This window comes from Rattus norvegicus, chromosome 14, assembly GCF_021556685.1.
Source record: "Rattus norvegicus strain SHRSP/BbbUtx chromosome 14, alternate assembly SHRSP_T2T, whole genome shotgun sequence".
Classification (NCBI taxonomy): Eukaryota; Metazoa; Chordata; class Mammalia; order Rodentia; family Muridae; genus Rattus; species Rattus norvegicus.
Window position 1 is genome coordinate 44,842,105 of NC_141547.1, and position 25,606 is coordinate 44,867,710.

At 41.5% G+C, this 25,606-nt stretch overlaps 1 protein-coding gene and 1 long non-coding RNA gene across 2 annotated transcripts in view; one reads left to right on the forward strand and one right to left on the reverse strand.

Moving 5' to 3' along the window:
• The first annotated feature begins 43 nt into the window (after window positions 1–43).
• Window positions 44–14,197, forward strand: LOC148001343 (uncharacterized). Its single transcript, XR_015637444.1, has 2 exons — window positions 44–615; window positions 13,150–14,197. It is a non-coding gene; the product is annotated as an uncharacterized LOC148001343 (long non-coding RNA).
• The window catches only part of Nwd2 (NACHT and WD repeat domain containing 2), a 191,134-nt gene continuing 167,428 nt past the window's right edge, over window positions 1,901–25,606 (reverse strand). The window contains 4 exon segments of the mRNA NM_001432794.1: window positions 1,901–8,066; window positions 11,996–12,585; window positions 15,293–15,437; window positions 17,944–18,147. Coding sequence (NP_001419723.1) covers window positions 4,134–8,066; window positions 11,996–12,585; window positions 15,293–15,437; window positions 17,944–18,147 — 4,872 coding nt within the window. The 3' untranslated portion in view covers window positions 1,901–4,133.

Below are 25,606 nucleotides of genomic sequence, written 5' to 3' on the forward strand. Positions count from 1 at the left end.
TGGGCGGGGAGCGGGCGAGCCTCCTAGGCAGGGGTAACCCTTTACCTGCGCCTTGGCCCGGGTGCGCAGGCTATAGGGACAAGGGGACGTCCGGTGATCTATGCTTGAGTGAATGGTTAGCGAGCCAGACAGCATAGTTGCTTGATCGAGCCCACAGGGCTTGTCGCCTGCTCGGTAGCTAGACAAACTGCACAGACGCCGCTACGACGGTCATTCCCAGGGACTACAAACTTGCCTGCGCCCCAAAGGCCATAGTGGGACAAGAGAAAGAACTCCAGCTCCAGACCCCTTCCCTTGGAGTGTCAGGATGTGGGACACTTCATCCAACACACTTTACCTACGAAGGGTGGAGAACCGATGCCGAGAATCTTAAATCTTCTGAAAGATTTAAGATTTTGGTCTTCGGTCCACCGGGCCCAGAAACTGTGGAGTTTGCCAGGAAAATGTGTTGAGCAATTCCGCCATCTAGCGTACTTGCTTTCCTCTCCAGGCTCAAGGCTTGCAGGGAAAGGATTAAAAGGCAATGCTGGAGAAGCAAGGACTTCCTTCCCAAAGACCCAAGGCCCTCATTTCTTCAAGAGTGTTTTGAGTTTCACATGTCCGCTGTCTTCACAGGTATTTGCCATACTCTATGGGAGACCACTCAGAGGTTTTCGGCCCTTTTTAGTGCTAAAATAGCCTTGCACTTTCAAAGGTAGATTTACAAGGGAAATCATACATTGTTGAATGTCATTTATTGATTTGAAGAAAAAAATTTCTTGTCACAGTAAGTGACTCTCAGGTTCAATTTTCAGCCTTGTCAGAAATTTCATGAGATAGTTTATTTATATATTAATTTATATATTAATTAGTTTTTAATTTATATATTAATTAGTTTTTTCTGATCAAAAAAGACTTTGGAATTTGTCTTGGGCTTTAAGAGTCATTGGGGAGAAACTTTGAGGTTCATCTCAGTCATAAAAAGAGGAGGGTAAGAAACTTGATAGTGCCTTTAGTTTTATTTTTAATATTGGATTTTTAAAGTTTTATTTTTTAAAGTAATTGCTTTGTTGAGAACCACACACACAATTTCATCTGATTGTTGTTTACTTTACTGACGCTTTCTCTTGCTGCTATGCTAAAAGATAGCTCTGGGGAGGTGTGTATGGGAATTCTCAGATCAAAGAGGGGTGTGTGTGTGTGTGTGTGTGTGTGTGTGTGTGTGTGTAAAGTTATCTGGAGGTTCCCCTAGGTCTTGCTCACTCACCTGGGAATTTGTGAATGGCACTAGTGGTTGGCCATTTCCTGCTCCACCCACAAGAGGAAGGACTATTCCCTTTTACATGTACCCAGAGAACTTATTTTCTTCCTATTTTGATGCTGTGTCTGGAATTCTAGAAGGCAATAACTATTTTATTTACTTCTGTGTTCTTGGTGGAGTGTGTGATTAGGTGAATGGCTTGCTGACTGAGTTCTTCAGCTACTTCTGTATACTGGAGAGAAGGAAAAAAACCAAACGGGCATCTCTAGTAACATCTCTAGTAATGATCTAGAGATCGTTAGTAAACTAGCTGAATCTCTCACCTGCAAACTAGTAAAGATCTTAGAAGTTACTGTCATCAAATGACTACTGGGCACTGAATGCTTTATTTTGATGGACTTTGAGAAAGCTAACCAAGATGCTGGTGATGTCCTGGAATTAAGTCCATGGTCTTTACTTCTCAGCTTTTCACCTATAAATGTGGAATAATAATAGTACCAAACTCCTGAGGCTGTGGTGTAGATGCCATGGCTTTGTGTCTAGAAAGCTCCTGGAGTAGTTCTAGTGCACCTTCTGCAACTGGTCAATTTGAATAATTACTGGTAAGTGACATCTTCCACATCTGGCCAATCTCAGTGGTGAAAAGTCAGTAGCACTCAATTTAAGTAGCTCATCTTTTATTCATACAAATGATACATACACAAGACTGTATATTGTTTGAACACTGAAATAATTGTCTAGTGTAACAACTCTGTAACAAAATTTTAACTAAATGTAACATTTACGAAAATATAAATCTCTGATTGGGAAGTTCATCCCAACAATACAAAGTTTACATAAAAACATTCAATACGAGCTATCAGTTGCAAACATGTTAGGAAAAAAAAACATTCAAGTCACTTGTTACAACTCTAGTGGTTTTTACACAGAACACTCACACACTACATGTAATTCACCTAGGCATTTAATTCTTAGAAATGTATGGCATGGATGTTCAGTTGATAATGACAGGAATAAGAATGTGTTGACTAAAGAGCTAAAAGTATGGACTCCAGATCATGTGTATATAGATCTTAACCCTCCAAGGGCTCTCACCTACAGGCTGGTGGCTAAACTAGGAGGAACACACTGAAAAAAGGTGTTTCACCATGGAGAAGGTTGTTGATATCTGAACAACACCTTCGAATGCTTACATGTTAAATCCTTTCACCAGTGGAACACAACTGGATTCTCTACGAGTTTAGATAATTTTCCTTTTCCCAATGTATCAGCAATCAAGATGGCACTGTGTAATGTTTTTCTCTTATTACTCCCTGGCATCCCCGTCAGGTTTACAGGCTCTAGCAGAACCTGTCATCTTCTTCATTTTGCAGTCCACAAAAGCAATACACTTGGTGAGGCTAGAGGTCAGGCTATAGGTGTGTGCCGAGTCCCAAGCAGAGCCAGGATGAAAATAAGCTGGTTCTTTGTTCAAGGTTCTGATTTAAGTACGTTTCACTTTGAGAGAAAAATCAAACCAATCACGACCACCTGATCCCCTTGGGAGGTCTTCCAGGACATGCCAAGTGAAGGACTCGGAAGGAAGAAATTCACCTTCACCTTCTGAGATGTATTTTCCTTCAAATTGGTGAAGTCATTTATTTTTTAAATATGCCATTTCATAGTTTCAACTTTGAAATTGGTAAGACTGGGAAAGTCCTCAGTCTGGGAGCGTAAGAGATGAAGAAGTGTACACATGGTGTGTGGAAGTAAGAAAGTGATCACAAACAGGGATCATAGGAACCTTTGGACCCTTAAGATATATGGAATATTTTAGCACGGAGACAGGCATATTCAGTTTGTCCCAGAGTATTTGGTCTTTATCTGCATTTTACACAGGAGAGAGGCATAACGAGAATAAGGCAATATCACCAGTGTTTCAGAGACGGCGTGTTTAAAAAGTTTGCTTTCTATTAAGATACTGCAGGGGTCTGGGAAACATTAGGCTCCCTAACAACTAACTGAAGAGTATGGACTCTTGTTAGTACAATGAAGGGAATAAACAGATGTTTTGATCAAACTTGTAATGCCCTTTCCATAATTCTTTATACTCAGCACAAATAATGCAACTCAAGAAAATGTGTGAAAAGATTGTGGTTTCTTAGTAAGTCAGGTTCTTTTGCAACCCATGAAAGAAACAGTTTAAAAATTATATATCCCATTGCACAGAAACCCTTGCATGCAGTCATTGTGAATGTGTTTTAATGAAGACTGACTCTCCACGGTCAGTAGCCCTGTGATAGTGGTAGTTAGTTCATGTCCCAGTCTGTTGACCATCTCACACGTTTTGTGTGCTGTCCTGGGAAACTGAAACACATCTGGACATCTTTCTTACACAATTTTGCACCATTAGACCTCTTGTGTTTACACAGTTGTCAAGATCGAGAAACGTAAAGAGATATTAAGGCTGCATTTTGCTGTCATACCCCCCACTCAGAGTCAAACAGTTCTCTGCCATCATGATTTCAACTGGCTTCTGTAGAACTAATTCTAGTCCAACTGGTCTACCTATAACTCTAGCTTCTCTCATCTGAATCAATGTGGTGAGTTGTGCTGATTCTTGTTATACAGCAAATTGAAGAAATTTTATTCTCTCTCTTCTAGGGGAAATGGCCATTTCACCATCCTTTCTGGGAGTTCTCTATTTTACAAATACATTTGGACAAAAAGATGGCACCCAAGTTGAGTCTTATAGTTCTGTTTCCTTTCATGAGGATATTAGTAAACTAGGAATTCCAGCATCTTTCTGGCTTTTAAGAAACATACAGCTCATCATTTGTGTGCAGAAGATGCACTTTGCTTCCTTCGGCTATACATGGATTATGTACTTCAGCTGAGTAGGATAAATATCGTGTCAGTTATCTGATGTGTAGCTGTGGCTCCTAGATTCTAGGGCAGCACACACTCTGTCATAACAAGAGTTGTGTTTCTTGGAGGGTGTTGCCTCATTGGATTCAGAGGAGTCACTCACGGTAATGGGGCTGTCTCTTGCAAAGACCTCAGTGGACTCTCGCCATAAGCAATCTACAGACACTTTAAAGGAGTAACTGTTCGACTTTGGCCTGGATGTCTGCGTTGCATTGCTGAAAATCTGTCTGCTATTCGATGTGGCAATTTTGATCTTCAGGGCAGCATCTACCCTATCCACAACTGTGTATATCCCTATACTCCCATCATCAAAGCCAACGATGATGTTCAGGTGTCTCTGAGAAAGAGCCAGAAAAGTTGGTGTTTTATATAGTGAGCAAGCACCGATGTTTTTGCCATCAGCTAGTCTCATCACAATTAAGCTAGATACTGTATCGTTTTCCTCCTCCTCCTCCCCATTCTGGAAACAAATGTACACCAGGTAGCGACCATCTCGAGAGAGCCTCTGCCTCCAGATGACTCCAGAGGCATGAACCACCCGTAGTTTTCCACTGTGTAAATCCAGCACATTAATATTTTCATCTCCCCGGGATATAATGCCTAGCTTCCCATTGGGAGAAATTTCAAAATCCTCCAGGTTTTTCAGGAAGTTGCTTGGAAGCTGCACGCGGCGACAGATCACTTCATCAGTTAGGCTCCAGAGGTTCACGGTCTCAGCTGACGTGATGAACACGATGATGTCAGGGCAGTCGGGGATCAACTTAAAATTCACGATGGTGATCCCATCTTCACAACAGAATTTCTTAGTGATACTGCCTGTCCAAAGGCTGACGGCCAGCACTTTGCTTTTCGTCATTCCTACCACGAAGGTGTTTGCAGAGGTAATGAAAGCATTCTGCAAAGTGGTTAAGATGTTACAGACCCTGTGTCCTGTGGCCAACCTCCAAACCCTGGAGGCATTTTCCTCACAAAGAGAGACCACAAACTGGTCATTATGGGTGATCAGCAGCTGAGATATCCTCTGCCCATTAATTCGGAAGAGGTTTTCCCCACTGCTGGTGTGCCAGACGTACTGGCTACTTTTGTCGTCTGAAGTCACCATTATGTCCCCAGCGGATGTCAACACACAGTGTTCGACTATTCCTTCATGCTTAAAAACCGCTTCAATGAACCCACTGCTGAAGTTCCATTTATGAACACAGTCAGAGCCATCGAGAGAGTAAATGATTTCCCCCCTGGCAGGCAACACCAGACTCTGGATGGGTTTCCCAGTTTTATCGATATTGGACATAGCTGTGATTATATCTATATCCCAAATGGAAAGAACGCCACTGGTTGATAAAGACAGTAGCATATTGTGGTGACTAGATTTTACCAGCTTAACGATGGTACCTGAGATTTCCTTCAAGCTTGCCATGCACTGTCCTGTGTCCCGCCTCCAGAAGAATACTGCTGGGGTGTTCTCCATGGTTGCAATGATACAGTCTCCATTTTTGGATAGCACGGCAGATATAAATCGTTCATTGTGCCTGGCTCGGAATTTTTCAGCTACCTTCCACATGCCAGTGTCTAAGAGCTCAATGCTGAGAGCTTTACAGATCAGAATCGCACTTTGGTCCTCTGAAAGCTCAATGCTCACCACTTCGCTGTCTTCCTTCCGACAGTCAAAGTCTTCAGTCAGCTGGGGGCTGGATATGTCCTCTGTATTCCAAACGGAGAGGCTTCCCTCACTGTCAATCATGACCATCTCTTGAGCTGTGTCCAAGATGAGAAGAAACTTTACAAAACCACCTGAAAATTCTGATGTCACTGTACATATTTTTTCTCCACTCCCTAAGTGGAAAATGGTGGTATTGTTAAGGTACTGGCCACAGAAAGCATACACCCCATCTAGGGAGCATTGGACGCATGTCACCTCATACCAGCAGTGGAACTGGTAAAGGGGCCATCCATAGAGCAAATCAATGACAGTGACATCTTTGCTGGCCTCTAGCCATGCAAGGGCATGGTTGATGGAGAGTGTAAATCCATTGATGTAGGTGGGGCTGCTTCCATGCTTGGTCCCTTTGATTTCCACCTCAGACAGGAGACAGGAATTGACATTGTCATAAATCAGCAAGGTGTTGTTTGTTGTAGCAACCACAAGGTACTTCTCATCACTGGTGAGCTTCATGCCTAGGATAACAGACTGGGCTGTAGTGATTTGCCGGAGTAGCTGGCGAGTTTCTACATCCCAGGTGCTGATGGAACCGTTTTCTAGAGCTGTGAGAACAGTGCTTGGGTTACAGGTAGGGAGGATCTCTGTGACATGTAGGTGGCTGGATGCTAAGGGGAGACGCTCAGGGCTGTATGTCACGTCCATGGACGAATGGAGAGGAACAATGGAGCAGTATTTGGGTCCATCTTTGTCACATTCTAAAAGAAGGTGCCTAAGTTTGGGCAGGGAACTCACAACAGGCAGCAGCCGTTGCTGAAGCTCTGCTGAAAGGGAGCCTGGAAACGTAATGACCTTGTTTCTGATGCCACGGAGTGTGCTGGCCAGGAACTTCAGCTCCTTTTCCTGTGAGTAGTTGTAAGCCAGTTCTATGTCTGCAAGCACTTTGTCAAACTGGCCAATTTTGATCATGGTGTAAAGCCAGCTGAAGTTCATGATGATTCCATAAAGTAGGTCATCGGTTTTCCCACACCTGGTCAGGTGATACAAGAGCTCAGACATTTTCCGGTGATTGACAAAAAAGATGTCAGGCTCTAGTGGGTTACACTGGAAAACCCAGGGTTGGTCAGGGGCCTGCCTGTCAAAGGATGCTTGCTCTATGAAGTGCTTTTCTTCCTCAAGCAGACTTCTGTTCTCTAAGTCGAGGCAGCCATTCAAGTAGGGGTCTTCCAGGCAGAAAGCTTTCCTCCTGCCTCCTGACCACACCCCTAGAAAGTAATCTGCCAGGATTGTGTGCATCTCACGGAGGTTGCTGTCTTCTTGTAGATACAGCTTCTGAGCTATGAGCTGCAGGTGTCTGTTGGCCCAGACTAAGAGTGTGACATTCTTCACGTGCCTTTCTATTAAGTAGCCATTGAGACCCTCCTTGAGCCTTGCAATATACAGGTAAGGTACTCTTAGGGGATTGCTAGGTCTGGTGTTCTCAATGAGTTCATTCATAACACTGTTATCCAGAGCTAACACATCCTCCAGTTCCATTTCACTCAAACCCATTTTGGCCATGGTGATGTAACCCAGAGCCCTGGAGACCAGTTTCTGACCACACTTCTTCTCTAAGGACCAGAATAACTGCTCTATACTTTCATGGACAGTCACACAGAGGGAGGATTCATTGACGTCTTTGTGGGATCTCCAGTGTCTCACCTCTCTGAAAGTTAGGTTCACAAACATAGGCAGCGTGCACTTGGAGAATGCATTATTCACATAAATCTGCTGGCCTGACGTGACCTTCCTTTTGACCCTCAGCAACTGGTGTTTGAGGACCTGACTGCACATCTTTCTGTCCCGGGGAATCAGCTCAATGTAGTTGTCTTCTTCATGGATAAGGCACCTTAGTTTCTGCAGGATCCCATGTTTGTTAGGCAGTGTGGAGAGGATGATCCGAACAAACCGGGGAAGATGAGCAGGTAGCCACCAGAGCTTCCTAGCCTCATCAGTCTCTGAGAGCTGCTCTAGGGCATCGAATATTATCACCAGAGGTCTTTGAAGCGAAGACTCATTCAACAGGTTTATAAATAAGTCTCGAAGGTCGTGGATCTTCTTAGGAAAGCTTTGAACCAGACACCGGTAGTTGACTGCCAGTTGTTCACAGACACTGAGAAGAAGTGTCCTCAGATCAATACTCATGTCTGTTGTTCCTAGAAATCTCACAATGACAACTGGGTCAGAGTCTGGCCCTGTGTCTTCATGTAGCCAGCCATAAGCCTAAAACATACAAGCAGAGTTTAGAACATCGCTGTGCTGTGCCTTTCCGCAACTATGATCAACGAACTTCCCCTCAAGAGCTCAGCCTAACACCATCCTTGCAGATAAAAAGCCCTGATCCAATAAATGCACAAGCTGCCTGGGAAGGTGAAAGTGTTGCTACAAAACTCATGAACATATCTGTAGGTGGGACTCACAGGCAGCAATAGTACTTCTTAACCGTATTTGTTTGCGTTCTAAAAACAGACTTCAATTACCATAAACCTGGGTCCATTGTCTGATTTTCTTTTCATCTAAATCCCTAACTTTTGGTAGTTGTTAGCACACAGTATATAATTAGTGTCTCTTTAATAGCTAACTTAAGTAATAATTTATAAATTGCATAGAGTAAATGTTTTCATTAACTGAGAACATAAAGTTCCATATGTGGATGGCCAATTTTCAATTAATTAGAATATAACAAAATATTCACCACCAGTATTATATTGAATAGAATTTTTTGTAACCCAGTTGTATTTTTGTGATTCTACAGGGTCATCATTGTGATAATTATTTCCATCATAAAAATCTCTATAATTTGAGATGAGAGATAGCTCTCAGTTAAGAGTGACTACTCTTGGGGTTGGGGATTTAGCTCAGTGGTAGAGCACTTGCCTAGCAAGCACAAGGCCCTGGGTTCGGTCCCCAGCTCCGAAAAAAAGAAAAGAAAAAAAAAGAGTGACTACTCTCAGTTTGTAGCACCCACATCAGTTGGCTCACAGCTGTCTGTCACAGCTCCAGGAGACTGATATTCCTTTGCCCTCTAAGGATATTTGCACTCAAGTTCTCATACCCATACACAGCACACACAATTAAGGATAAAAATAAATCATTACAAAGCTACATAATTCTGGTTGTAAGAGGTTAGTTAATTGCTGTGCTTTCAAATAGTCCACTGTGTAGGCATGTGGCCATCATTTAATATGATCGCTCTGAAGGACACATGGCTTGAGAGTGATACTTAATAAGAGAGGAAAGCAGAGCTTCCAGGGACTAAGCCACTACCTAAAGACTATACATGGACTGACCCTGGACTCTGACCTCATAGGTAGCAGTGAATATCCTAGTAAGAGCACCAGTGGAAGGGGAAGCCCTGGGTCCTGCTAAGACTGAATCCCCAGTGAACTAGATTGTTGGGGGGGGTGGTAATGGGGGAAGGATGGGGAGGGGAACACCCATAAAGAAGGGGAGGGGGGAGGGGGATGTTTGCCCGGAAACCGGGAAAGGGAATAACACTCGAAATGTATATAAGAAATACTCAAGTTAAAAAAAAATAAGAGAGGAAAGCGAAGCTCAGGCTAGATCACTAAATAGCTTCAAGCTAAACAGTCATTAGAAACAAAACTGAAGTAGAGCCATATCTCACTTTCATTCTATATGCCCTTCCCTTCTCCTCCTTCCCTTTTTCCCTTTCCCTTCTCCCTTCCCTCTCTGTTTCTTCCCTTCCTTGATAAGGGAATAAGGCATACATGGATCAGCAAAATTCACTATATATTTTTTTTTTTTGTGGTCGAAGAGTGAAAGTTGAGAAGGAATATGATCAAAGTGCAAAAGAGCCCCATGGAGTACTGTAGGGAGATTAGAGCCTTTCAGCTGCTCTCTTACGAAGAATGCTCTTCAGAAAATAAGAGAATAGCCCACAAATTCTATTATTTACTCTATGTAGATCTTTTTCTATAAATTACAAAGCTAGGATCTTTGAGGTAGTTCAGAGTAAAGAAAAAGAAAGTAAGATTCAAGGTCTATGGATATGAGTGGGATAAATGGCATAGCACCAGTTTTCTGCTACTTAGTTTTGATGTTGAAAGCTGCATTTAGGGACAATAGCAATGCCACGCGCTGACACTCCACTAGTGGCTGACCAGAACCCAAAACACAGTCTGTTTGGGCTGATATTGATGGCTCATATGCTGAGGCTGCTGTCTATGTTCTCTGTGGGGACAGCCCTATAGTTGTGAGCCAGACTCATCAGACAAGCATGAGATACCTATTGGAAACAAGGACAGTAGACAGTGAAACTTGTTGCTGACACATTCGCCAGTAGAGACAGACGGTGAGAAGGGGACAAAGAAGCAGGCAAGCAAAACCCTGGACTGTGTGTATTCAGATACACACAACTGAACCAGATCTCCAGAAGACAGCCTAGTCATCATTAAAGATCAGCTTTGTATGACTAGCATCCTGCAGAGTAGAGATGCTTCTCTGTATGCACACATTAGCCTGTATCATGCAGTCTGTGACCTGGCATGTGCATGGAGACATACCACATGGATCTTCTGCTCCATCAGTTCAACAATATTTGTTTCTTGTAGGAGGAAGGGAAGCCCTATCAAACTTCTTACACATTCCTCACTCTGTCATCAGTTTGCTTGTGAGAAATAATCCTGCAGTTTGAAGATTCAACCAGAGTTTAAAGTTTCTCTCCTTCTCTCTACCTTCCCCTCTATTCTGATAGAACATGGTGCCTGAAGTCAGCTTTCTTCTTGTCTTGTGCTTAATTAACTAAAGAAGCGGTTCATCTTCTAACACAAGCACAGGAAGCAGCTGAACATGATGAACTAAAACATGGCCAATTAGGTTAAGAATTATTTATATACCTGATTCTCATCTGTAAATTTGCTCTGGTACCAAATTCCCACAAGAGATGCAATGACGCCAACCCTGCTTTTGTACTCAGGGCAGCCAATTTGATATTGTCCAGCACATGACAGATGACAGGACTATTCAGAGAGTTAGAGAAGGCTCTGCTAGACAGTACACAGAGGAACAACATAACAGTTCTAAGTGATCATCAGACTAGTAGAAGCTGCTCTACTTTAACGCCAGTGTAAAGGAAATTAAAATGGTTCAGTACAGTTTAGGCTGACAGGCAAGATAGTAGATATTACATTTTAAAAATGAGGTCACAGAGTTGTTATCCTAGCCTGGTTCTGAGGGCCAAAGAGTACCTGGGTATTTCCCATGAACCCAATGTGAAGCTTCAAGAAGAGGGAGATGGTAAGGCTTGGTGCTTTCCTTGTCCTTGGAACTTGCTGGGCTGAGGAGATGATCTTACCCCAAAGACTCTAGAAGTTTGTTAATGGACGTCTAAGAAGTGATAAAGCAATGAGCAAGAAAAAAAATGCAATGCCCTGCATTTAGGTAGCTGTGGTGAGATGCGATCAGTGGGTCAAGGCTTGGGGGTACAGGAGGAGAAGAAACTTCTGGAAATGATGGGGAGGGCTCAGAAGGGATGGTGGACAGCTTTTAGTGTTTCCTAAAAGTTTGGTGCTCACTCACAGCAGCTTGGGTCATTTCCAGTATGATTTACCTTCCTAGAACCACCACACTACAACTCAGTAGGGATTATAATGTGGGGTTAGGAAACGAGGGAGGAGAAATGCTATGTCAATAAAGGCATTCATGTTCTCATATCCACAGTGGGATGCTTGACTGTGGTAGGCCTCAGATGAAGGAGAAAAATATAGACAAAAGTGTTATCACCGTAGACAGGACATGCTTGTTGTTGTACTGAAACTGATTTATTGACTAGAGAAACTGACTAGACGACTTTTTGCTTGACAGGGATGAGACAGGTTTACAAGAATTGGGTCCCCCTTTCATCCTAAGGAGGTGGATGATAAGGAGTCACAATAGAAAGTGGTTTTATAGTCATGTCCCATGTATACTGTTCTCACAGCACATCTGTTATGCCAACAGAAAGAAACACAGAAGCAGCCATCCCAGAAAGTCTAGTTATAATTCAGATAGCAAGCACAGAAAATGAAAATTGAATTTGAACAAGTTATTATTTTCCCCAAAGGGTCACAAATATTTCTACAGAGAATGGAAAGTGTAGATTTATTTATTTATTTATTTATTTATTTATTTATTTATTTATTTATTTTTACCTTTTTTGCTACTTCAGCTAGCAGTAGAGTCTTCCCAGTGCATGGTCCCCCATACACAATGAGAGGATTGATATGCCCGGTTTTGCTTGGAAGGATGTATTTATGCAAGATGTTTAGCGATTCACATTTGTATTCATAGAAGGAGGCGTATGTTTTACATAGTGAAGAGTGCTGCAGGATTTCATCATACAGCGTATCAGTCTCTGTGTCAAAGTTCTGCTGGACTGTCGCCTGAATTATATCAATCATGTCTTCATAAAATTGCTTACCAAGTCCTTCTATGTAATGGTTCTCTATCTCTTGGGAATAGCCCAGTTTCATGTCACAGTGAGTGACAGACGTGTACACTCTCAGATTAGAGGATGCGACGATGGTAGGAATGAATTCATCCCTGAGTTTTATCAGCTTCTCTTGAGCTTCTGGGTCACGGATGATTCTTGGGTCCGTTCCGGTTATGTCCATGTATTTTCCCATCTCTGGGATTTTCACGAAGCGTTCGATGTTAGCAATCTTCCTGATGTAGCATACACACTTCTTCAGGAATGCTGGAGTTTGCTTGCCCAGAGCAAAGTCAAACTCATCCTCGATAGCTGGAAGAAGATGAGACAGGGTTTATTGCCTTGAGTGAAGGAACCATGTGTCCAAATTCCCAATATATAGCTCTAAACCACTTTGAGGGAAGTTTTTTGGCTTATACTTTGTAGAGATGCAACTTGGGGGTCTTTTCTTAAGTTAGCATTGGTCTTTCCCTAAGCATGTAGGACCTAGAAGAATAGATTCTTTTTGTAAATTATTTTATTTCCCTCATCATGGAAAGGAAAAGTTGAAAACCAGATTGATAAGGCAAGCATGCAGGCTCCATGGTGATGAGTTTTAAGATGTAAGTTTAATTTCCCTCTCTAGCTAGCTTCAGAAGTTAGGAGCTTTTTCCTAAATAATGACCTTTTCTGGGACTCTTGTGATAATAGTTTTTCCCACAATGACAGCCATCAGTCAAGACTTTTGACTTTATAAAAATGGATAAGCGTATGGCTACAGGGTGTCTGTAGACTGCCGTGAGCTTGGTGCCTCTTACACAGTGTTTGAGCCAGCCACTGTGGTTAAGGGAGCAGGCCACTGTGCTTATATAACATTTGTTTGATTTCCTTTCACAGGAGATAGATAAGAGAAGTTGTGAGGAACTTAGACATCAGGGACTACAGAGGAAGAAGCTTCTGGCCCATCTGTCTTCCAGCCTCTGGGGAAAGTGCTGGTGAGCACTTTGGATCGGATACTGCATGCTGACATGATCGGGAAGAAAAGGGAAGGATCCACCTGTGCTGTCCACAGACAACGTATCACCGATTCCCAGAGATAGACACCACCACTTGGACTTTCAGAGAGAGGCTCACTGTAACTGTCTGGTATTATTGTCAAATCTGTGGAAGGAGGGTGCTAACTGGGAATTTCTGAGCGAAAGACGGGATGCAGATAAATCACAGTAGAAAAAAATCCATCTAGGCCTGACTTGGGGGAAGAAAGCAGGCTGTTCACAGAGTGCCACCAAGTTTAGTATTTTCAAAGGAAACTTAAAATAAGACTCAACTTCCTGATGGCTTGCATCTAGGAGTTACCAAATTGATTTATAGCTTTAAAAAAACTATTTAAAATGTGTGTATTCAGTGATTGAGGGTCAAGTGCTTTTGGGGTTTTTACACCTGATTTTTGTTCTGTAACTGTAAAAGCTTCATGATACTGATGCCACATTGGAACATGGTCGCCAGAGCACCCAGGACAGCGATCTGGAAGTGCAATTACTATTATATTTCATTAACAATTTTTTTATTGTGAACTTTAAAAAGAAATTCTATCCTTCAGGTCCTGGCTTTCCTACAGTTTCTGACAGATTTCCCTTGCCTATCTGTGGAAGGTTTCAAACTAGTTGGTAATGAGGAGTGTGCTTGCCTGGTTGTGCGTGTGTGTGTGTGTGTGTGTGTATGTGTGTGTGTGTGTGTGTGTGTGTGTGTGTGTGTGTTTGCTATTTTAATATAGTGTTAAGTCCTGGAACATCTTTCTACAGTTCCTACCCTCCTCCCTGGCTTCCCATGTCACACCTAAGGTCGTTACACAGCCATCTTTGTCCCTGTTGTCATCCTCCTCAAACCTGACTGTTTTGCTGTTCATGAAGTTCCCAGAATAAAGCCTTGTCTGTGTTGAGCTTTCTAAGAGAATGATTGATGGGTTAGGTTGCTGTGATTTTGGAGAACTGGAATGTTGCAGGTCCAGAGCTTTTAGCCCCATTAACAGCCACTTACTGCATACCTCGGCTTTGCCCAAACATCTTTTCAGCTATCAGGAAAGATCTCTTCTGGAACGTACATACAATCTCAGCCTGAGGGTCCCCTGATTTACAGTGGAAGAATGTTGTCAGGCAACATTTAATGCCTATAGCAGGGAATTCCCAGCTGTGCTGTAACCCACCTACTTGATGTTCCTATCAATGTATTTGAAAATGCCTCGATCTATTGCTTTCTTTTGTAACTATAAAAGCTTCAGGAAACTGCGACCATGTTATACATTTGAAGTAGCCAGAACCTGTGCTCCCAGGCTATGGCAATTTGTGTTTGGCTCCAGAATAAACCCCCATTTCCTTGGCTGAGAGATGTGGTTATATTTGACACCCTGTCTAGTCCCTCTGAGGGAATCTAACCAGTTGGTCCCACTGCCTGCAATCTCCGCCTTAGAGAGTAAAGGTACTGCTAACTCTGATTCTTTCCATCTTCCATTTAAAAAAATCACCTGTCTATACAAGATCCCCAGCCTCCCTCCTCAGCCACTACTTTTTTTTTATAAATATGTTTTATTCAAGTTACAAATTATTTAATTTCTGAAATGATCTTGCTTATTTATTTCTTGGTAATCATGTCTCTGCCTCCATGAAATCAGTTTCCAGGAGAACAGAAACCTCCCATATCCATTACTATCTTCCCTGAGTTTGCCTCAGAGTTGACCAGGATAGGTCCCCACACATTTGCTAGGAGACAAAGAGGGACTGATGTGCTCCACTGAGACAGAATGGCGGAGCCTTGACTAGTATATCCAGCCACCTCTACTAACTTCTTCTAAAATCACATTTGCTAGATTAAGGAAAGGATTTCCCATTAGTTGACACTTGCCTTTCTGGGATGTAGAAGCATTTATCAATTCAAATGTGCACGGTACCAAATGGGATTAAATTTAAAGACTCCCAGGAGGGAAGCCATGCATGCTTCTAGTTTTTATCCATTTCTGAATGTTCTGAAAACACACGGAAATTACCTGAGAACAGGTACCTCTTAGCCTGGCTGAGCTTCATTTTCCCCTGTTCATGCAGCAGTTTGGTAGCAGCTTTAAATATTGTTTTGATTTCATCCGATATTTCTTGCCATGGCCTCTCATGTTCACCCGTGGCAGAAGGCTGTGTCTAGGAAAAGGTGAAAGTGGGGAGTTAATCTCAAAAATCATGAAGGACAAATCGGTATTTAAGAGCAAGATTGGTATATGCCAATGCTATGAAAGTCGGTGTCTCCAGTGCCACACTTCATCCTTTTTTCTCCAATAGTCCAGGAGTAAGAAATCATCCCCAGATTACAGGTGAATTTACCCTGGTTACATCAAGGCATGATGCAGGTTTGTTTCCTGGGCTTGGCTACAGTTGCTATTGGTTATTTATCTGCCAGGACTTTGATTCCCATTTCTCTTGGCAATGTTGGGACATGAGATGTAATAGAAGGTGGTCCCCAAAATGCCATCCTTGGAAGATATTAATGTCATTTTTATTGGGCCTTAGGTAGTTCTTGAGGGACTAGGTTCTTATGAAAAGGATCACCCCAGTCTTTGAAGCTCTCTGGTTTATTGTCTCACCATGAGATTTCTTCTGCATGAGTTCCTACTGTCATTTTCTTTTTCTTTCTTTTTTTTTTTGGTTCTTTTTTTCGGAGCTGGGGATCGAACCCAGGGCCTTGTGCTTCCTGAGCTAAATCCCCAACCCCCCTACTGTCATAATATGGTCAAGAAGACTCTTATTAGGGCCTGAGGAGATGGAGGTGTCCGCCTTGGATTTTCAAAGTCCCAAACTGTGAGTTAAAGGAAATTCTTTCCTTAGAAAGCAGCCAGGCTATTTACCATAGAGTTCCCTCTTGCATTTTGATCTTAAATATCATGACAATATAATCTTTATAGTGTCCTCTGAAAAAGTGAGAGGGAAGCTAAAGAGGAGGCATTTCTGTGTCACCATATATCTTTGGATTTTGCTTCATTTTTTTATCATAATCATTTAAGAAAGAAAGTGGCAAAATTGTTTAACAGGAAGGAAATATTTATATAGTCTTGGAACATGTATAAAGTCTTATTCATGCCTTTATTTATTTAACATTGATTATGAATGATTTATACATAACTTTGAACATTTGGAGAATGATTTACATCTCCCTGGAGGGTCATAGAAATAAGTGGAGATAAAGAAAACAAACAATAAAATAGTCACATAGAAACAAGTGTCCCCAGACCACTGTATGAAATAGCTTTGTGGTTTCACCCTCTATCCTGTCTAAATTTACTCTTATATGCTTTGGGTTTACTCTAACAGCCCTATCCAAAAGAACATTATTGTTACAGATATGTTAAGTAATGGTAGTGTGTATGTAAGGAAATCAATGACTTTGACATGATTTCATCAGCACGAAGAGGATATCAGAAAGACAAACGTAAGAATGAAGACCGTGACTCATCTATCATCATTTTCTTCTTGAAGCTGTCTGGGTACCAGATACACCAAGGATGCTCTATAGGAAAGACAGATGGATATCAGTTTTTAAAAAACCCATCTAAACAGTTAAATGATCAACCAGAACCGTCTGCCCTTCTTTTCCCTTCACTAAGTTTTGAAAGACATATAATAGATATACTAAGGTCAGGAGAAACCTAAACCAATTTACCCTATGATTCTACACAAAGTACAAGTACACAAACTGTTGAGTGTTCAAGGAGAACTATCAAAAGTGTACTAAAATGTACAACAAAGAGTCCATAAAAATAGTGAAGCATGGTTTTTCAAAGGATACATAAAACAATGCACAAACAACACACACAAACAAAACTTTCATAAAATAAAACCTAACTGTTGGATTTGGAAATCAACAGAGTAGAAACTGCTGAAGAAAACATCAGTGAACTGGAGTAAAGACCTGAAGTACTTTTATGGAAGAGGAGAGCAAATTGATACCCTGGGGAAGAATGGAGATACGGAGACAGACCTAGACTGTCTAGTGGAAACTTGATTGAGGAACCAACAGGGAAATGTAAATGGCTTCAGTTTGCTTCCTGTTGCTGTTATAATCACCATGACCAAAGCAACTTAGGAGAGGAAAGGGCTGGATTGGTTTATAGGTCCAGGTTACAAACTGTTATCGAGGGAAGTTAAGATGAATCTCAAGCAGGAACTGAGGAATGCTGCTCATTGACTTGTTCCCTGGCTTATGCTCAGCTTGCTTTCTTATATGTCCAGGGATCACTTGCCTTGGATGGTACTGCACACAGTGTGCTGGGGCCTCCAGCATCAATTAAAACAATGCTGCACAGACATGCACAAAGGACAATCTGATGGAGGCCTTTATTTCATTGAGTTTCCTTCTTTCAAGTGTCATTGGGTTAAGCCAGGTTGACAATAAGAACTAACCAGGACAGGAGGTAGTAGAAAATACATTGGTAAAATAATGGTGGAATGATTTTGAGAATTAATAGGATATGTGAATTTATACATTACAGGCATATAATCTGATCGGCATATGCCAACCAGAGCTAATGAAATCATAATGTCTTCGGATCCCCTGAGAGCGTTTGCAACTGATCACTCTCATAGTGTAATTTACAGTCTACTCCAGACAGAAGGAAAATCACCTTAGAGCGAAAGGCAGAGAAGACAAACTTACTGAGTTCTTGTTGGTTCTTGGCACCTCTAGTCTGGGTCTGAGGTAATAGGCTGCTGGCACCGAGTTCTCGTCCCGACAGTACCAATCTTCCAGTAACTTGGTCTCCAGTTTTGCCTCTACAGCAGCATCCAGAATCATTTCAAACTCTGAAGCTTCAACTTGCCCCGGTATTCGAATGTTCCCGTACTTCTCACCTAGGAGCCCCTGTGTGTCAGCCAGACAGTTTACACCTACAGCACGCTGACACCCAGCGAATGTCAGTAAACAGTAAGACACATTGTTAAGTCCGTTCTTTCTAATCACCGCAGTGCATATTGGATTTCATAAGTAAAATTAAACCAGCTATAATTATAAGAAGTTACTCAATATACTGAGAAATTAGTTTACATATTCTGTCAGACATGACAAGTTCAAAAGGTTTATAGCAAATTCTTTGAGGTTTATATAGCAAAACAAGAGCTGTTTTATTCTGAGATTTGTTTCTGGCTACGAAAAATGCTGAACCTTAAAAAATTCTAAACATGCAAACCCTCCAACACAGGAGTTGCACTACTCAGAATGATGGTGTGACCTTCAGCCCTGGATCCCCACAGCCAGGGAGGACACAAGGCGGTGTGGCTGGGCACAGCACTAGTACTAGCCCCACTGAAATGATTCAGGTATGTACACTGAAAACCAGCCCCTATTAAATTGGCAAAAAGCTCCACAGGAATCCAAGCAAACAAAACAATACAAAAAATAAACAAAAAACCTCCCAAATCCCCAAAACAACCCCCCCAAATCATAGTGTTCTATGAAGGCAAAGCAATAATAACCACATGGTGCAAATCAAATGGACAGGAAAAATTTCCCTGAGCTCTAAGACTTGCCCACAAGACTAGAGAGTGGTCCATCACAGTGTATACTGTCATCCAGAATACTTCTTAAAATGTAGATTCCTAAGTCCCTACTGAAACTTAAAACATCACAGGGGAACATGGGAGAAAGTCCAGGAATTTGCATATTATTATTGTTATTATTATAGCAAAGCTAGAGTTTATTAAGAGGAGACTAATGTAAATTTAAATTTAAGCACAGGCAGTAGGACACACACACACACACACGCAGGCACACACACACAGACACAGAGAGAGAGAGAGAGAGAGAGAGAGAGAGAGAGAGAGAGAGAGAGAGAGAGAGAGAGAAATTTTTAAGGGGAGAATGGCAGCATACACCCTGGAGTAGGTGCAGGTTTCTCTAGATAGCCTGTCTACAACTTGCATTTTAAAGTGAGGTTTCAAGTGAATCTCAGTTTCAAGGAGCTGTGCTTGTGTGCACTGTGGATATTAATGGTCTCATGAACGATGTTTGGCAGGCACTGAAGCAGAAGAACTAGGAACAGAATGGATCATTACAAAAATCGAAATCTATTTAAAAATAATTGTTTCTTTGAGCAGAGCACCTGGCACCAAACAATATAGTTATTTGATCGATGTAGTAATGCTATGCATGCTATAAAGATGACTAAAGGAAAAATTTCCTAATTCACTTCTAATAATAAGCATATATCGGGCACCTACTACATGGCAGTAACATAGAACTTTATAGAAGGAATAGAATGCTGGATAGGTCTAAAGCTATTTATTGGATTGTTCTGCCTTTGTCCTTTTCATCCATTGATTTTTCCTTTAGGTGGAACACTCATAAATCATGACTTGATTATTTTTTGAGAATCTAAGTCAAGAGTCTACCTTAGTTTTATTATTTGAGAGATGGTAAAAAAAAAAAAGAAATTTGCTGATACATTTTTGAGGAAGACTTTTTGGATCCTTTGTATTTATAGGTCTAATGTAACACACACATGTTGTTTGCAAAACATGAGTTTTTATCAGGGATGGAGAGTGTTGGTTTAGAAAGTGTCAACCTGACACAGTTGCCAAGTCTAACTATCGATCAATAGGTCAGAACAGGATGAGGAAGCCACACTGCATCCCGAGCCTTGTAACTCTCTATGACAAGATGGAGTCCCAGTGAGACCCTTTCTGGATTGAGCAGTATTGACTATAGCCATGAATGACCTTGAGGTGGGTGCAGACACAATGGCAGAGTGTCAGCCTGTCTGCCCACTGTCTCCTTCCACCACTGAAGGAGAAACAGATTTTCTACATCCTTCTGGGTGCAAACACCAAGTTTGCTTTGTCTAGATAAACATTTGCTGAGGAATTGAGGGACTTCGTGTCATTTTGTGTTTTTATTATAAATAAATGTGCCTGGATCCTGTGACAGAAAAAAATGCATAGGAACAAAATAAGTTTTAATTTTTCACTGAATTGCTTAAGCAGTCTGTCCATATACACGAGAGCATAAACATCATTTTTTTCCTTCACATAGAACTCCATAATCACGTCTCTCTCCAACCTTACCACATGTGGAATGTATGTTGGTTCATTCTTAAACAGTGAAGGTAACTTTATAAGCTAGTGGGAAGCAAGAATTTGATTGCTCAAATACAATCTAGAGAGTCAAGGACAAAAAGAAGTATAAAAAGAACTGAGCATGTATTGTTGGTGTAGTTTTGGCACAAGCAATATACCTTGCCGGGGGGGGGGGTGGCTGGAGAGATGGCTCAGTGGTTAAGACCACTGGATGCTCTTCCAGAGGTCCTGAGTTCAAATCCCAGCAACCACATGGTAGCTCACGACCATCTGTAATGGGATCTGATACCCTCTTCTGGTGTGTCTGAAGACAGCTACAGTGTACTTCTATATAATAAATAAATAAATAAATCTTTAGGAATACATCTTGATGCTTTGGCACATGTTAGAGATGGTGATTACACAACACTGTAGTGCATCAGATGCCATTAGATTATCTGCTTTACAACGGCTCCTTTAAAAATATTTTTATCGCAGACCCTGTGAGAGAGAGACCCAACCGCCTGGTCAGGTGGGCACTCCTGAGGCTGCAGAGAGGAAGAGACCACCAACACTGCTCACCCCTGCCCACATCCCTGGCCCAAGAGGAAACTGTATAAGGCCTCTGGGCTCCCGTGGGGGAGGGCCCAGGAGCGGCAGGACCCCTGCCAGAGACACCGCCGGACCCTGAAGGAAACAGACCGGATAAACAGTTCTCTGCACCCAAATCCCGTGGGAGGGAGAGCTAAACCTTCAGAGAGGCAGACAAGCCTGGGAAACCAGAAGAGACTGCTCTCTGCACATACATCTCGGACGCCAGAGGAAAAAGCCAAAGACCATCTGGAACCCTGGTGCACTGAAGCTCCCGGAAGGGGCGGCACAGGTCTTCCTGGTTGCTGCCGCTGCAGAGAGCCCGTGGGCAGCACCCCACGAGCGAACTTGAGCCTCGGGACCACAGGTAAGACCAACTTTTCTGCTGCAAGAAAGCTGCCTGGTGAACTCAAGACACGCCCACAGGAACAGCTGAAGACCTGTAGAGAGGAAAAACTACACGCCCGAAAGCAGAACACTCTGTTCCCATAACTGACTGAAAGAAAACAGGAAAACAGGTCTACAGCACTCCTGACACACAGGCTTATAGGACAGTCTAGCCACTGTCAGAAATAGCAGAACAAAGTAACACTAGAGATAATCTGATGGCAAGAGGCAAGCGCAGGAACCCAAGCAACAGAAACCAAGACTACTTGGCATCATCGGAGCCCAATTCTCCCACCAAAATAAACATGGAATATCCAAACACACCAGAAAAGCAAGATCTAGTTTCAAAATCATATTTGATCATGATGCTGGAGGACTTCAAGAAAGATGTGAAGAACTCCCTTAGGGAAACACAGGAAAACATTAATAAACAAGTAGAAGCCTACAGAGAGGAATCGCAAAAATCCCTGAAAGAATTCCAGGAAAACACAATCAAACAGTTGAAGGAATTAAAAATGGAAATAGAAGCAATCAAGAAAGAACACATGGAAACAACCCTGGATATAGAAAACCAAAAGAAGAGACAAGGAGCTGTAGATACAAGCTTCACCAACAGAATACAAGAGATGGAAGAGAGAATCTCAGGAGCAGAAGATTCCATAGAAATCATTGACTCAACTGTCAAAGATAATGTAAAGCAGAAAAAGCTACTGGTCCAAAACATACAGGAAATCCAGGACTCAATGAGAAGATCAAACCTAAGGATAATAGGTATAGAAGAGAGTGAAGACTCCCAGCTCAAAGGACCAGTAAATATCTTCAACAAAATCATAGAAGAAAACTTCCCTAATCTAAAAAAAGAGATACCCATAGGCATACAAGAGGCCTACAGAACTCCAAATAGATTGGACCAGAAAAGAAACACCTCCCGTCACATAATAGTCAAAACACCAAATGCACAAAATAAAGAAAGAATATTAAAAGCAGTAAGGGAAAAAGGTCAAGTAACATATAAAGGCAGACCTATCAGAATCACACCAGACTTCTCGCCAGAAACTATGAAGGCCAGAAGATCCTGGACTGATGTCATACAGACCCTAAGAGAACACAAATGCCAGCCCAGGTTACTGTATCCTGCAAAACTCTCAATTAACATAGATGGAGAAACCAAGATATTCCATGACAAAACCAAATTTACACAATATCTTTCTACAAATCCAGCACTACAAAGGATAATAAACGGTAAAGCCCAACATAAGGAGGCAAGCTATAACCTAGAAGAAGCAAGAAACTAATCGTCTTGGCAACAAAACAAAGAGAATGAAAGCACACAAACATAACCTCACATCCAAATATGAATATAACGGGAAGCAATAATCACTATTCCTTAATATCTCTCAACATCAATGGCCTCAACTCCCCAATAAAAAGACATAGATTAACAAACTGGATACGCAACGAGGACCCTGCATTCTGCTGCCTACAGGAAACACACCTCAGAGACAAAGACAGACATTACCTCAGAGTGAAAGGCTGGAAAACAATTTTCCAAGCAAATGGTCAGAAGAAGCAAGCTGGAGTAGCCATTCTAATATCAAATAAAATCAATTTTCAATTAAAAGTCATCAAAAAAGATAAGGAAGGACACTTCATATTCATCAAAGGAAAAATCCACCAAGATGAATTCTCAATCCTAAATATCTATGCCCCAAATACAAGGGCACCTACATACATAAAAGAAACCTTACTAAAGCTCAAAACACACATTGCACCTCACACAATAATAGTGGGAGATTTCAACACCCCACTCTCATCAATGGACAGATCATGGAAACAGAAATTGAACAGTGATGTCGACAGACTAAGAGAAGTCATGAGCCAAATGGACTTAACGGATATTTATAGAACATTCTATCCTAAAGCAAAAGGATATCCCTTCTTCTCAGCTCCTCATGGTACTTTCTCCAAAATTGACCATATAATTGGTCAAAAAACGGGCCTCAACAGGTACAGAAAGATAGAAATAATCCCATGCGTGCTATCGGACCACCACGGCCTAAAACTGGTCTTCAATAACAATCAAGGAAGAATGCCCACATATACTTGGAAATTGAACAATGCTCTACTCAATGATAACCTGGTCAAGGAAGAAATGAAGAAAGAAATTAAAAACTTTTTAGAATTTAATGAAAATGAAGGTACAACATACCCAAACTTATGGGACACAATGAAAGCTGTGCTAAGAGGAAAACTCATAGCGCTGAGTGCCTGCAGAAAGAAACAGGAAAGAGCATATGTCAGCAGCTTGACAGCACACCTAAAAGCTCTAGAACAAAAAGAAGCACATACACCCAGGAGGAGTAGAAGGCAGGAAATAATCAAACTCAGAGCTGAAATCAACCAAGTAGAAACAAAAAGGACCATAGAAAGAATCAACAGAACCAAAAGTTGGTTCTTTGAGAAAATCAACAAGATAGATAAACCCTTAGCCAGACTAACGAGAGGACACAGAGAGTGCGTCCAAATTAACAAAATCAGAAATGAAAAGGGAGACATAACAACAGATTCAGAGGAAATTCAAAAAATCATCAGATCTTACTATAAAAACCTATATTCAACAAAACTTGAAAATCTTCAGGAAATGGACAATTTCCTAGACAGATACCAGGTACCGAAGTTAAATCAGGAACAGATAAACCAGTTAAACAACCCCATAACTCCTAAGGAAATAGAAGCAGTCATTAAAGGTCTCCCAACCAAAAAGAGCCCAGGTCCAGACGGGTTTAGTGCAGAATTCTACCAAACCTTTATAGAAGACCTCATACCAATATTATCCAAACTATTCCACAAAATTGAGACAGATGGATCACTACCGAATACCTTCTACGAAGCCACAATTACTCTTATACCTAAACCACACAAAGACACAAGAAAGAAAGAGAACTTCAGACCAATTTCCCTTATGAATGTCGATGCAAAAATACTCAACAAAATTCTGGCAAACCGAATCCAAGAGCACATCAAAACAATCATCCACCATGACCAAGTAGGCTTCATCCCAGGCATGCAGGGATGGTTTAATATACGGAAAACCATCAACGTGATCCATTATATAAACAAACTGAAAGAACAAAACCACATGATCATTTCATTAGACGCTGAGAAAGCATTTGACAAAATTCAACACCCCTTCATGATAAAAGTCCTGGAGAGAATAGGAATTCAAGGCCTATACCTGAACATAGTAAAAGCCATATACAGCAAACCAGTTGCTAACATTAAACTAAATGGAGAGAAACTCGAAGCAATCCCACTAAAATCAGGGACTAGACAAGGCTGCCCACTCTCTCCCTACTTATTCAATATAGTTCTTGAAGTTCTAGCCAGAGCAATCAGACAACAAAAGGAGGTCAAGGGGATACAGATCGGAAAAGAAGAAGTCAAAATATCACTGTTTGCAGATGATATGATAGTGTATTTAAGTGATCCCAAAAGTTCCACCAGAGAACTACTAAAGCTGATAAACAACTTCAGCAAAGTGGCTGGGTATAAAATTAACTCAAATAAATCAGTAGCCTTCCTCTACACAAAAGAGAAACAAGCCGAGAAAGAAATTAGGGAAACGACACCCTTCATAATAGACCCAAATAATATAAAGTACCTCGGTGTGACTTTAACCAAGCAAGTAAAAGATCTGTACAATAAGAACTACAAGACACTGAAGAAGGAAATTGAAGAAGACCTCAGAAGATGGAAAGATCTCCCATGTCATGGATTGGCAGGATTAATATAGTAAAAATGGCCATTTTACCAAAAGCAATCTACAGATTCAATGCAATCCCCATCAAAATACCAATCCAATTCTTCAAAGAGTTAGACAGAACAATTTGCAAATTCATCTGGAATAACAAAAAACCCAGGATAGCTAAAGCTATCCTCAACAATAAAAGGACTTCAGGGGGAATCACTATCCCTGAACTCAAGCAGTATTACAGAGCAATAGTGATAAAAACTGCGTGGTATTGGTACAGAGACAGACAGATAGACCAATGGAATAGAATTGAAGACCCAGAAATGAACCCACACGCCTATGGTCACTTGATTTTTGACAAAGGATCCAAAACCATCAAATGGCAAAAAGATAGCATTTTCAGCAAATGGTGCTGGTTCAACTGGAGGTCAACATGTAGAAGAATGCAGATCGATCCATGCTTATCACCCTGTACAAAGCTTAAGTCCAAGTGGATCAAGGACCTCCACATCAAACCAGACACACTCAAACTAATAGAAGA